This window comes from Hemiscyllium ocellatum, chromosome 3, assembly GCF_020745735.1.
Source record: "Hemiscyllium ocellatum isolate sHemOce1 chromosome 3, sHemOce1.pat.X.cur, whole genome shotgun sequence".
In the NCBI taxonomy this organism is placed as follows: Eukaryota; Metazoa; Chordata; class Chondrichthyes; order Orectolobiformes; family Hemiscylliidae; genus Hemiscyllium; species Hemiscyllium ocellatum.
Genome location: NC_083403.1, coordinates 120790762 through 120805613, shown reverse-complemented (window position 1 = coordinate 120805613; position 14852 = coordinate 120790762). Strand labels below are relative to the sequence as shown.

Sequence of the window (14852 nt, the reverse complement as noted above, 5' to 3'; positions counted from 1 at the left end):
TTATAAGAGTGATGTGTTACAAAGTAACTCAGTGGCTGTGATTCTCCAAAGTGCTGGCGAAGTGCGAGGATGGTTGAGTTCAATGGCAACTGACTTGACATTCCACTCCCAAGAAAGCTTGCCACGTCACAAACTAATCGACTGATGAGTGAGTTTCTCTGCTGATTGTAGACCTTGACAATGAGGTCCTGCCTTGTCAGAAGTCAATCAGAAGCAGGCATTTTCTTGGATCTCAGAACCATTATTTGAAGCCTACTCTTCAGGGAATCCAATGGCAAGGTTGTGGTAAGGGGCTGGGGGTAGGGTTGTAGTGTGGAGGGCATGAGGGAGTTGAATGCATGGGCAGTGAGGTGATTGTTAGATATCCTATCATTGCCCCCTATCTGTACCTTCAATTGCCACTAGGAGGAGGCAATTAGAGGCTGCCCACTTCAAAATCCAGCAGGCAGGTTTTTCCAAGTCTGGATACAAGCTACTTTTCTCACCTGTTAAAACAGCAGCCATCGGAGCCATGGTGAGTTGAGGCCCTAAAATGGCCATTAATTGAACACTTCACAGACTTAATTGCTGACAAGTTGAAAAATTTCCCAATGGACCCTCTTGCCCAACACTTGATTGGTAGGGTACTGAGAAGGTCTGGAGTTTCTCTCCAGGGTCAACTTCCCAATTGGTTACTCGTCTAGCTATCTCCAGGTAGGAAAAAAATATACCCATCAGTTCTGATGTGCTTTGAAATATCTGAAAATGTGAAACATTCTACATGAATGTATGTTTGAGTGGAGTGATTCATATCGTCAGGATTGTCTAATTAAGTTTTCTTAAATGTTAAAAAAAAAGGCAAGGTGGTTATAATTTCCCCTGGTTGGGAAGTCCAGAACCAGGGAATGTATTCTTTAATCTTCATTCATGGATATGTAATCATTCTCTACCATCCCTAATCACAGCAACCATTTTGCTAACCAACACCTGTAGGACCAGGAGTATGCCAGTTAATCAAATATTCTGGACAATCAAGAGGTCCACATTGCACAATTTAAAAACTCATTCTCAGCAATAGAAATATAATGGAGGGGGTATACACAATCACTGTTATACTTTATTTACAGCATAAATCACTTCAAGAATGATGCAACTGTACATTAAATAAATCTGACCAGTGGAGAGACTTCTCACTCATACCCTCGAATGACTACTTTGATATCACAGTAGATCACAGTATTTGAGAAAAAAAATTACTCAAAATTGAATCAACAGTTAATATTTCATGTGTCCATTCAATTGAATGAGTGGATTTACAATGGGGTCAACAAGTTAATAATCTATAATAATTGGACAAAATAATATGGTAAACTTCACACGGTGCTTGAGGATCTAGAATTTTTGCCGGTTTGTTGCTAGTGGCAGTTCATAAGATGCCTGTCAAAACAAAGTTTGCTGTACTTGGAGACAAATAAGGGTCAGCTGCATTGCTATGGATCTGGAGTCACATGTTGGCCAGACCAGGTAAGGATTGCTATTTTCTACATTAAAGGACATTCATGAACTATATGGCTTTTAACTACAGATAACAGTCGGTACAGTATGTTTTATTTAATTTTAATTAGTTTTATTTCTAGAATTTCTTCAACTAATTTTAAATTTCTTCATCTGCCATGGTGGGACTTGAACCCATATCGTCAGGATATAAGGAGACAGTGAGGTCTGCAGATGTTGGAGATCAGAGTTGAGAGTCTGTTGCTGGAAAAGCGCAGCAGGTCAGGCAGCATCCGAGGAGCAGGAAAATCAACATTTCAGGCCAGAACCCTTCATCAGGATTCCTGATGAAGGGTTCCAGCCCAAGACATTTTTTTTCCTGCACCTCAGATGCTGCCTGACTTGCTGTGCTTCCTGAGGATATAAGTCTGGACTTCAGTCACATAACCATTACCTCACCACCTACGCAAAGTCTTACAATAATAGCTAGATCATTTAGAAGGGAAATTCAAAAATACCTTTGCCATATGACGACAGTGGAAATCTGGAATTCTAACCTTAAGGTCAATAGCAATATTCAGCATTGAGATTGATTGATTCTTTTTGAGTAGTCAGGGTATTACGTTGAGTAATTAGAATTGAGATGAAGATTAGCCCTGAATTCATTAAATGGCAGAACTGGCTGGATGACCTGTTTGTGTTTCAAGAGTTTTCCACTATCCCTATACTGAAATGCTTGCTTTAGTATGAGGTAACATCATTACCTATCTCTTATCCATGAATCCTTCATCCTACTTATTTGAGATCTATTAAATAGATTTACTCTTAAAATTATTTGGAATTTATCATTACTTTGTGACTCCGTATTTATACTACTGCTAGTTAGGTAGTTGGCACTTATCACCTATCATTCTAAGATTAGTGATGATGCCAAGATTTATGTTGACTTGCCCTATTTGTTGCTAATGTTGCAATCAATAGAGTATGCACAACAGGACAACACAAATAAACCTGCAACCAACATAGTGCCTTCCCCTTTGCCTCTTGGACAATTCAATTGTAAATCATGGCCACTCACTCTTTAAGCAATTATGGAAAACAGATATTATATTGCTCTAAATTATGGAATGTAACCTCTAATATGTGAATCAAAATATTTAATACTCACCACCTCTTCATGTGTTGCATTTTCAACATTAATACCATTAACCTGCAAAGAAAATCTATATTTATATGCATATTTGCCATATGTAATTTTAGATGAGTCAAATGTATATAGCAATCTTAAACAGAGAAAAATAAATGACTGATTTAAATGATTTACTAACTTGCAGCACAGCATCTCCAACGAATAACATCCCAGTCTGGTCAGCTAGATATTGAAAGAGAAAGGAAATATATGTCAGAAAGTGAGGAGGAAAGACATATGTAGACAAGATATTCCCAAGAAGGACAGTTTAAAGACCAGTGTTCATTCCATTCTGAGAAGAGCGTTGCAAATGGTTGCCTGAATCATGAACTCTAGCCAAAATAATTGATGTGGATCATGGCTTGCTGCACAGGAGTAGAACGGTTGAGTAAATGTTGACAGTCTTTCTCCCACCCTCTTGATTGATTATTATCTTTGATGAAAATAGAAACCTTGAGGGGAACAAAATAGGTTGCCAAATCATTGCCATCCTTTGTGCTCTATTGCATAAAATCAATGACAATCAAAAGATTTCAAAAAATGAAGATGAAGTTGCTTTGGAGACTGAGAAACATGGTGAACATTTAAATATTTCCACTACCTAATAAATAAAGTTGAAGTGTAGCACACATCATGAGAACTGACAGTTACAGATATTGATTAGCTTTTTGCACAAATGTACAAAGTATGAAATGTGTTACTTTTGTTTGTCCTGCAGGAGGTAGTAAATTGAATAAATGTTGAAAGAGAAGTGCAAAATTATTTGACTTTCAACGGGAAGAAAACAACATAAATCAATCTGAAAGTCCCAATGTTGTTTATTTTCATGCTTGCAAGCAAAATAAACATCAGAGTGGTGAATAAATCAATACATTTTTATTTCAGAAACATAAAATCCGATACTTAAATGTATTTGCAAAGGTGCTTATTTTCCTGTAAATGTTTTGTATTTTTAATTATTGTTAGGCCCAATTTGTTAATACTCGACTATAATGAACCAATTTGGGAATCATATAATTTATCATTGGCATCCTCTAAATATCTTTTGCGGGTTTGGAGCCATTAAGGGCAAATAGGCATTGTACGTGGAGAAAAACAAGCATTAAAACAAATATTGAAGCATGTACAATTAAAGGATATGATAACATTAAAAATCTGTGTTGTAAAATGTACAATTAACAGAATCTTTTTACCAGGCCATATGCTGCAATTTACTTAATGAGAATTGAGACCAATATTGTATTCATTAACTTATCTGCTTCCTACAAATATTTCCAAAACAGCCTGTGTGAAGGAGAACAGCAGTAAGACTAATACTATGCAATATTGCTAGTTCAGATTAAATAAGTGAAAAAAAAGCATTTGGTCTTGTCAGAAGTCTGTAAACAACACCGACAGTGTAACACTTGTTAAGTTTGTATCGGCAAACAGTAACAGTCATACTGCAGCTGGCACATCCCAGACAAAAATAGATGATTAATTAGGTAATCTGTTGTTGATGGTATTGCTGGAATATGATGACAATACTTTTCCATTGTAAAAATATCAGATGGGTATAAAATGAGATATCCTTCCTGATGGAATACCATTCTCAGTGTGGGAGCTACCATTGTGAGAAATGGAGACAAATGCTGTAACTTGGTTGTACCTATTAAGGGTTATTAAAGACCAAAGCAATCCATGCACAAGTGCTCATGAGATGTCATAAACATAATTCTCAATCATCAGTGGTTTTTTGGAGGATTGGGACATAATTATAATAATGCAGTTTAAAATTATCGGGATTCTGATGGAGAATTTTGGGAAAAATTGATCTCACTGCTGGGAGGGTCATTAACCAGAGGACACAGATATAAGACAATGAGCAAAAGAACTGAGGGAAATCAAGGAGAATGAGTAGCATGTTTGATCAGTTACCTTCTGGGTGGTACTGCCTGAAGGAGTGACGAGAGTAGATCCAAGAGTAACCTTCAAAGGGAATTTCATCTACACTAATAAAGAGATCACTTACAGAGCCATGGGGAAAAAAAAACTTAGAGAAGGTAAATTTAGATTGTCCTCTCAATGTTCCAGTACATGCATGATGGTACAATAAAACTCTACCATTCAATGAAAGCCAAGTCATTGTTTCAGAATTAAATAAAAATTGCCATTATCCATAGAAGAGAGGATTTTTAAAAGTTATGTTTAACTTCAACCCACAGATGAAATGGAACCAGCCTGCCTAGACAGAAAGATTTTGAGAGTTCAATAGCACGCCAACTTCACAACACAGAAAGAATGTTAATGTGCGTGACAGTGCTCCAACTCAAGTTGTGGGGCAGAATATTCTGTGCGTACATGAAAAAAAATGGATTGAGATATCAAAACAATAACAATAATATTGCTCGAAATTGTAATACAGCATAATGTTAAAGAGATTTTTTTGCATAGAGGCCCTATGGTGTGGAAGCAGGCCATTCGGACCATCAAGTCCATCCCAATGCTCCAAAGAGCATCCCAGCCAGCCCCACCCTATCCTGCAAACTCACATTTTCCATGGTTAACCCTCCCAGCCTCCACATCACTGCACACCATGGGCAGTTTATCATGGCTAATTCACCCTAACCTGCACAGCTTTGGTGGGAGGATACCCACACAGACATGAGGAGGATATGCAAACTCCACACAGACAGTCACCCAAGGATGGAATCGAACTCTGGTGGTGCAAGGCAGCAATGCTAACCACTGAGCCACTGTACTGCCCTGATGATGTTTCTTGTTGATTGAATATATCCCAGAAACTTTTATTCTCAATACATCTCAAATAGGCGTGAAAAAGAATGCAGTTAGGCTAGCAGCAATGAGGAAGAGCTAAGTCTGAACAAAAAGATTGATGGCAATTTCAAGGAGTTTTGAGAAAAGTTTCTCTTTGTGAGTTCTATTGAGTTAACTCACTCAGTTCCCAACTATTCACCTCTTGATGTGTGCCACACTCCTCTATAGCACCATCATCACATTTTCATATACTCATCAGTGAGGAAGTATTTACTGCTGGCAAGATTTTCTGAAATTCATATCAGTGTTTTATGATTCCTCCTGATGCTAATACCAGACTGAAATCTGTCTTGATCGACAATGTTTTGTTTTATTTTTGGCTTTAATGAGTTTGTCTCTCAGATGCAAATGTGCAGTCCTACAGGTTCAGATTTAACAATGAAACAGAAGATGTTTGCATAAGATAGAAAGATAAAATAAATAAACTAAACTGTTTACTTTTAGCACAAATTTAAACATTTCAAAAAATTGTGAAATGCAATTCTATTAATCCCCAAAATGTTTCTTTTCATTGCTTATTACAGAGAAAATTCTCTTTTCTTTCAATTCTACAGATCTTGATTTAACTGGCTCTTCATCACCAATCTCCCTGGAATCCTTCTGGAGGCTTCATAAAATTGAACAGCAACTTTCCAGTTTGCAATAGCCTCTTCAGAGTTTTAACCAAATACTTCTGGTCTGGAACATTTAAACTAAACTCCTTACATTGAGGTAAATTTTTATTAACTGTTTTAAAGCTATCACCCTTTCTCAAGAACAATTCTTAGTACAGAGACCTTTACCTCAGTATAATCTATCTACATTATGCATAGAATCACATTATGGTGAGTACAGCACTGACATGGAGTCAAAGCGAGAGAAAGATGAAATGGCCGAGGCTACCAATAGAGAGGACTTCTGGAAAACAGATTCTTTCTGAGCCCAATACTGTCAATACATCTCCGAACTCAGCATTAATAAGCTGGTGGAAATGTGCAGATAAGCAGGGAAATGTCTGACATGAGTTCCAGAGATGATGTGCAGACTGAACAAAGGGAAAAGGAATCCAACCTAGATCAGTTTGATGCTGTGGATTCTGCATCCATGGATCATGATGTAATGAAAGCCAGGTCCAGCAGAATAATCTCAATCTATTGGATAAATGTGAAGACCTTCAGTCAATCACTTCAGCTATAGGTATATTAATTCACTGGCCGGAGAAGAGGAACTTGTGGGATTGTGACCTCCTTCCTAGTGCCCATCCCATCAAGGGGTGAGGGAGATGCCACAACAACCAACAGGGAGGAGGGGTGACAGACAAGCACTCAGGGATTATCTCCTCAAATCACTTTGAGAGGTGCTCTGCCACATAAAATCCCCTCTGCCAAGGGCTAATGACTATAACGGATCAGGCCAAGGAGGAGGCAGAGAGCACACTAGCAGACTGGAAATCTTTAGGTTATTGACCACCAGAGTGTACCTGTCAAAGGCATCTTATGCAAACTAGCGAAAAAGTCAGCAGATGTCCTCCAACTAAGCAGATTGGGAGACCAAAGTGAGACTTGATCTTTATTTCCTGATGAAGGGCTCTAGCCCGAAACGTCGAATTTCCTGTTCCTTGGATGCTGCCTGACCTGCTGTGCTTTAACCAGCAACACATTTTCAGCTCTGATCTCCAGCATCTGCAGACCTCACTTTTTACTTGAACTTTATTTACAAAGTAACACATGCAGGCAGAATATCTCAAATAGCTATCAGAAATACTAAAAGTGGGCTAATACTAAAAGTAACTAAAGGATTACTGATGAGTCAAATGCATGACATCGATTCCAATCTGAACATTCAGTTTGTTGGAGTATAATAACAAAATGCAGCTCTTACTCCATTAAGGGGAAAGGATTTTTGACATACATAAATTCAAGATTATCATTAACAATTTATTGCAGACAGTGGCATCAGTTCATTTATTATCCATCAGAGTTCTTTCTTTCATGGGAGTTCACTTTCAGGGCACGATATCTACCCAGGATGGAATAAGCATCTTCTTGTACTCTGGGACAGATATCAGTGAATTTAAACATGCATTTCTTCAATATCACTGAAGGCATACTAAGTACATATTAAGTGATGAGTTCTAATCCAAATGGTTAAATAGTTATATTTCAAATCAGACCAATGTACAGGAAAACATTAAAGATCAGATTAATTGATGTCATAGAATCCCAACAGTGCAGATAGAGGCTATTTAAATATGCACTAACCCTCTGAAGAACATTTAACCTAGACCCATCTCTCCTGTCCCTGTAACCCTGCATTTAGCATGGCCAATCCACCTGTGGGAGGAAACCCATCCAGACACGGGGAGAATGTGCAAACTCCATGCAGATAGTCACCCAGGGAATCTTGCGTCCCCGGCACTGTGAGACAGTAGTGCTAACCACAGAGCCACTGTGCCATCCAATCAACACAACTTGTTTTCATGTTACATAAAATTGAGGAAATGCCTCAATTTCCATTTCAGGCTGTTAGTTTGTATCACTCGAGCAAAAAAAAAGTGAATTTTAAAATCTTGGGCCTGGGTGCAAACAGAACTGTAGTTTCCTGAAAAAAGTACTTGTTGACCCAACGACCAGCTATTGCTGCCATGGCAATTATATTCTCCTGAGCATTTGACTGGGCAAATGAAACAGGCTCTTTTTTTAATGTGATCATCCATTACTATTACATTAATCATGTAAAACATTAATCAGAGTCCTGTAAGCCATGCAAGACGCTGGCAGGCATAGAAACGAACAGAAGGGACACTATGCATGCTCTGCCCAATATTGATTGGTGACCTAGATGACAATACCCAGCAGCTAAATGCTGGAGAGTGGAAGAGGCAAGTCGCTTTCTGGCAATATTGTGGAAAGGAATGAACTTCATCCACTCTATTAACCTCATCTACCCTCCTACCTCCCCCATTATGTAGATTTCTACTGTGATTGCAACGTCATTGACAACTCCATATTCAGACCCTCATTCTTATAAACTGATCTGCAAAGGCACTCCCTGAAACTGAAACTCCTATCACTCCCTTTGTGACTGACATCTATTGCCACACTCCCAAGCCCCATTCTGGATCAGTATCAATGCCAGGAGTATTTTATTCACTGTATTATTTTCTTGGTCCCCTGACTGGACTTAGGAAACACTACCATTCAGCGGGTATGCTGTATTTCTGGGGCACAATGTGACAAACAATTTACAGCTACAAGGTGGAATTGGTGATCAATTTAGATCCAGTGGATTATTGACAGATTTTGCTACTTCAGCAGAATTCAGACATTATTTAGTTTCTGACGCGGGCTTTTGGTTGCGCATCAAAGGAGATGTTCATGTCCCAAGGCAAGAGCACTATATGCTCTCCCTACACAAACTCCGGAGCTCATGGGAAGTATTTCTGTAGGCCCATCTAAATCTGGAACAGAAGCTGACAAAAGAAACTTTGACATTGCCGCCATCAAGTTAGTTCATCTGGGTTGATAGCTCTACTCATTTCCCTATTCTTCCAATGCTGTTCAGAACAGAATGTTGTCTCTGACACAGAATAACTTCCTGTTCTATTTATATAACATCATGGGATGTTTAATATCAACCTGAACAGACTTCAGCAGAATAATATATTATACTTATTATGTTATAGTAATGACAGATGGCGGCACAGAATAATGTATTGTAGCCAAATGTACAGACAATGCAAACATCAGAAGGAAATGCAACTGGTAAGGAGGATACAAAAATTCTGGGAAGGGATTCAGACAGGGTGAATGAATGGGCAACAACTCAGCAAAACAAGAATAATATTGGAAAATGTGAGGTTGCCCACTTGGGTAAGCAAAAAGGAAAGGAGAAATATGATTTAAATGGAAAGATTACACATTACTATTCTGCTGAGGGATCAGGGCGTCTTCAAAGATAAAGTATAAGTTAACATCCAAGCACCACAAAGTATTTGGAAGGAAAATAGAATTGCAAGGTGGATAGAGTGTAAAATTAGGGAAACTGGTGAGACTACAAACTAGGGTACCCTATACAGTTTTGATCTCCCCGTATGAGGACAGACTTATTCCACTGTAGGCAATTTGGAGGTTGTTTAATAAGGTGATTCCTGAATGAAATGATTTACTGTGAGAAAAAGTTCAGAAGTTCAGTCTTTACTCATTGGAATTTAGAAGGACAATTGATTTCATTAATATATTTTTTGTTTCTGAAGGGGGGGCTTGATGGGGTGGATAATAAGAGATGTTTCATCTTGTGGGGAAATTTACATTTACAGCGCATACTTTCAGAATAAGGGACTGCCTGATTAACGGAGAGATGAGGAAGAAATTTCTCTCTCAGAGTGTCATTAATCCTGGGAAATACTTGACTGAGGGCAACGATGCCAAAGTTATTTAATACTTCAGAGCTGAGTTTGACAGATTGTTGAACTGTAGGGAAGTTGAGGGGTTAAACAACAAGCTAAAGAGCGATGTTCATGCTGACATGATTTTACTGAATGCAAGGCAGGCTCAAGGGGTCAAATTTCACACTAGGCTCAAACGGCTGACTAGGTACTCCTAATCCTAGTTTCCATGCTTCTATCTGATACTTCACTACTAAATTGGTTTAGAACTACCTTTCCACTGGCACCTTGACAGATGACTTCAGTCCCACTGTCTTGGAAAGTGGTAATGTAACCCATTAGTATGTATGATTTGGAGATGCCGGTGTTGGACTGGGATGTACAAAGTTAAAAACCACACAACACCAGGTTATAGTCCAACAGGTTTAATTGGAAGCACACTAGCTTTTGGAGCGCTGCTCCTTCATCAAACACCTGTTGAAGGAGCGTTGTTCTGAAAGCTAGTGTGCTTCCAATTAAACCTGTTGGACTATAACCTGGTGTTGTGTGATTTTTAACATTAGTATGTAGTGTAACAATAAGAATGCTCACCAGCTTTCCTGGGAAACTGGAGATCGGGTAATCAAGAATTAAAGTTTTCAATGACTGCACCATTCAGCACCTTGGGATAAAGAGCATTTAGTTGGAGCTTAAGGACTTTGTGTTTCAAGCAGTAACTGTATAAATGTGGGCAGCATGGTGGCACAGTGGTTAGCACTGCTGCCTCACAGTGCCAGAGACCTGGGTTCAATTCCCGTCTCAGGTGACTGACTGTATGGAGTTTGCACATTCTCCCCGTGTCTGCATGGGTTTCCTCCCACAATCCAAAAAATGTGCAGGTTAGGTGAATTGACCATGCTAAATTGCCTGTAGTGTTAGGTGAAGGGGTAAATGTAGGGGACTGGGTGGGTTACGCTTCGGTGGGTCGGTGTGAACTTGTTGGGCCAAAAGGCCTGTTTCCACACTGTAAGTAATCTAATCTAAGAGGTGAATCATTTTTAACCAAATTGCTTGAGAGTTTACTCTCATCAATACATCTCCCTGTTCAGAAACAGAATGTTTGTAGCATTAGTAAGACTGAAAAGGAGCTGCACTCTTTTCCTTTGATTGAGAAAGAAATAATTAAGCAAATACAAAGGACAAAGTTAAAAAAAATCGCACAGCACCAGGTTATACACCAACAAGTTTATTTGGAAGCACTAGCTTTCGGAGCTCTGCTCCTTCATCAGATATTTGTGGAGCAGGACCATAAGACACAGAATTTATAGCAGAAGATTACAGTGTCATGCAACTGAAGTCATACATTGAACAACCCTAGATTATTGTTAAGTCATTCATCTTTTAGACTGTGTTGCAGGTTTCAATTCATTAGTATGTAAATCCCACAATTTCTTTTAAGTCACATTCTTGCGATAACTTAAGGTCTTCAGGAAAGATGACATTTCAGCTCAGACAGTGCATTAAAGGTGTGAGGTTAGAGTCTGTCTGTATTCCAATCCTGAGTCATACTATTTCTATTTCCAGAGTAGAATTTACAAAATATTATATGGATTGACTGCCTGCAGATTATGCATTTCTTGAACAAAATGGAATATATCTGCAAGTATTATTCTGCAAATACAAATTCATCCATAGGTGTATATGTGTGTGTACGTGCTTGAGAGAGAGAGTGAGTGTGTGCATGTGAATGAGTGCACGTGAGAGAGTGTATGCGTGTGTGCAAGCTTGGTAAAGTGTATGTGGAGTGTTGGAGCATAAGCCTGCGAGAGTGTGTGTGCATGGGTGTGAGGGTGGGGGTTATATATGTGTGTGTGTGTGTGTGTGTGTGTGTGTGTGTGTGTGTGTGTGTGTGTGAGCATGTGTTTTAGAGTGGGTCTGTGTGTGTGTGTGTGTGTGTGTATGTGAGAGAGCATGTGTATCAGAGTGGGTCTGTGTGAGTCTGAGAGTATTTAAGAGTGTGTGTGTGTGTGTGTGTGTGTGTGTGAGAGAGAGTATGTGTTTTAGAGTGGGTCTGCATGAGTGTGTGAGCATTTAAGAGTGTGTGTGTGTGTGTGTGTGTGTATATGAGAGAGAGCATGTGTATCAGAGTGGGTCTGTGTGAGTCTGAGAGGATTTAAGTGTCTGTGTGTGTATGTGTGTGTGTGTGTATGTGTGCTTGTGTCGTGTAGTAGGGTCACCTGACATGACCCTAAGGTCGTGGTTGAGGCCATCCTCACGGGTCACCATTTTTTTATAAAACGTTAAATTATCTCGAGAATGTGACTTAAAAGAAGTTCTGGGATTTACATATAAATGAACCAAAACCTGCAACCCATTCTAAAAGATGAAATACTGAACAACAATGTAGGATAAAGGTTGTTCAACATATAATTTCAGTTGCATGACATCTTTTGCTATAAATTCTGTGTCTTATGGTGCTGCCCCACAGCTACCTGATGATGGAGTACCGCTGTGAAAGTTAGTGCTTTCAAATAAACCTGATGGATGTATCACCTGGTGTTGTGTGATTTTTAACTTTGTCCATCTTAGTCCAACACTGGCTCCTCCACCTAGTGGACAAAAACACAGGGATGCTCAGGTAAGATAAAAACAAAATCCAAACTCTCCTCACCATTTAACAGAAGAAGTGAAAATATGTTGATTGAATTACATCAGGGAACTGATGTGAAATTGGTGACACATTGACAAAGTACACTTCAAAATGGAGGCTGCAATCTTGGCCCAAATATTCACTGGATTAGTAATCCAAGGGTTTGGGTTAGCTAATGCTTTGGACAACACATGTTCAAATCCTACCAAGGCAGCTGGGTTGAATTTAAAATTCAATTCATGAAAACAACGTGAAATTCAAAGCCAGTATCAATAACAGTGACCATGGAACTATCAGTGATTGTTGAAAAATCCCACCCGGTTTAAGAATGTCCTTCATGATCGTGAACACTCCAAACTTTCCGATCTGGCCTACAGGTGACTCCAGACACATGGGAATGACTTTTAACTACACACAGATAGGCTTAGCAAGTCGCTCAGTTCAGGAGCAATTGGGGACAGGCCAAGAACTGCACGCTTGACAGGAATGCCCAAATCCCATAAAATAATAAATGAGAAAAATAAATGGTCTTTCACTTATTATTAGTCTGGCCCTCTCAAAATTGGGAAGCTCGAGTATTGAGCAGGTATGCAGTAAACCCTTGGAGACAGTGCACAATGATACACTGACAGAAACCTGTCATACCTTTGTGCAGTGAGGAAGACCATTCTTCCTTCTGGATCACCTGTCAATGGAAGTGAAATAAACCTGTTTTGGATTTTATACTGACATTCCAGAAGATGTTACAATACATATTGAGAAGAAACTGTAAAGGTAAAATGTTAAGATCAGCCAATTAAAAACATTAAAACGTATGAGCCAATACCTTCTTTTCTTATGATATTCTCACAAACTGCATTCCATTTTTATTTTGAGGCAGTCTTTTCATCTTTAGTAAGAGTTTGGATTCTGTCAGTAAAGTAACAGCCAATCTATTCAATTATGTACAGATAAGACTTGCAAAACCACTGAACTGCAATGAAACCTCTTGAATCTTTGAATCCACTAGAATATCTATTGGAATGATTACTTTTTCATAAAATAATTGGAAGAGCTCTGTTTGTCCAGAAATGTGATTCTCAATGGATTTATCAAGACAATTTTTACTAAGTTAACAAAATCTAACCTGAAGCTTACAATTTTCTCCAGAGCCATAGGCAGCTCCTGTCTTTATAATGCTGCATATCTTGGAACCAAAATGGCTCTAACAGTGAAACATTTACCGTATTAAATACAAGACATGACACACTACCAGCAACAACATAAAGTCACTATACAGCAGACTTGATGCTAATCAGTCTAATTTTAACTACTCTAAGAGCTTTAGTGTACATAAAAACACTCGCTGTAAACAAACTTTTAAGTCACTAGATAACTCTGGATTGATTCTCATCAACCCTTTGAGTTCCAGCATGTAATAGCTACACAATGCTTGGTGAACACCCTACTGAAGGTGGGGTATGAAAATAATCCTTGTGGTCAGGGTCTGTTAGTTTATTCTTAAAATGCAAGGAGTGAAGGAAATGTCAAATAAAATTTCACAAGTAATTGAAATCCCAATGTATTTTCTGTATTTGAAGCACACTTCAACCAGTTCACTCCACTCAGGTGCAGTTTTCAACAGGGAGATGCATTCTATTTCTCGCATGCATTTGGGCAGTGGTGGCCATAATGATTAACAATGACAATCATAAACAGCAACATCTTCTCCAATCAATCCACATCCAATAAGGTTCCTCGTTCCTGGAATCTCATTTCTGGATTTTCTCTGCATCCTCTTAAAGCCTTCATATTCTTTCCAAATTGTGATACCAGAACTGACCAAAATAGTCTAGTTGAGGCCAATCAGCATCTTATGCAAGCTGTCATAATTTCTTTTGCTACTGTGATGTATGCCTCATTTGTAAAGTTCTTATAACCTGCCATATCAGCTTCAATGATTTGTGCACACATACCTCCAAGTTTGTCTGTACTGAGGTATCCCCTTTAGAATTATATCCTTTATTTTATATTGTATCTCCTCATTCTTCTGACCAGAATGAATAACTTCACATTTCTCAATGCTACTTTTTATCTGCCACCCACATACCAACGTGTTATTTTTGAAGCTGCATGCTTCCCTAATTAATATTCAGAATGCTTCCAAGTTTAGTGTCAACCACAGGTTTCAAAGTAGTTCCCTGATACCAAAGTCTAGATAATTAGTACGTATCAGGAAGTAATGGTTCTGGGAAACTCCACGACAAGCCTTCCTCTTTCCATTCTGTTTCTTGTTATACAGCTAATTTTATGTTAAAATTACTGCTATCCCTCTTAATCCATGAGCTCTAATTTCGCTCCATGATTTGTCGTGCAGCTTTTAACAAATTCGTTCCAGA

The 14852-nt window shown here is 38.7% G+C and overlaps 1 protein-coding gene across 1 annotated transcript in view; it reads right to left on the bottom strand.

The window, feature by feature from the left end:
* The window catches only part of sntg2 (syntrophin, gamma 2), a 271591-nt gene that overhangs the window by 191228 nt on the left and 65511 nt on the right, over window positions 1-14852 (bottom strand). The window contains exons 9-10 of the mRNA XM_060855100.1: window positions 2802-2845; window positions 2642-2683 (exon numbers count right to left, since the gene is read on the bottom strand). Of these exons, the coding sequence (XP_060711083.1) occupies window positions 2642-2683; window positions 2802-2845 (86 nt within the window). The remainder of the gene's footprint in view (window positions 1-2641; window positions 2684-2801; window positions 2846-14852) is intronic.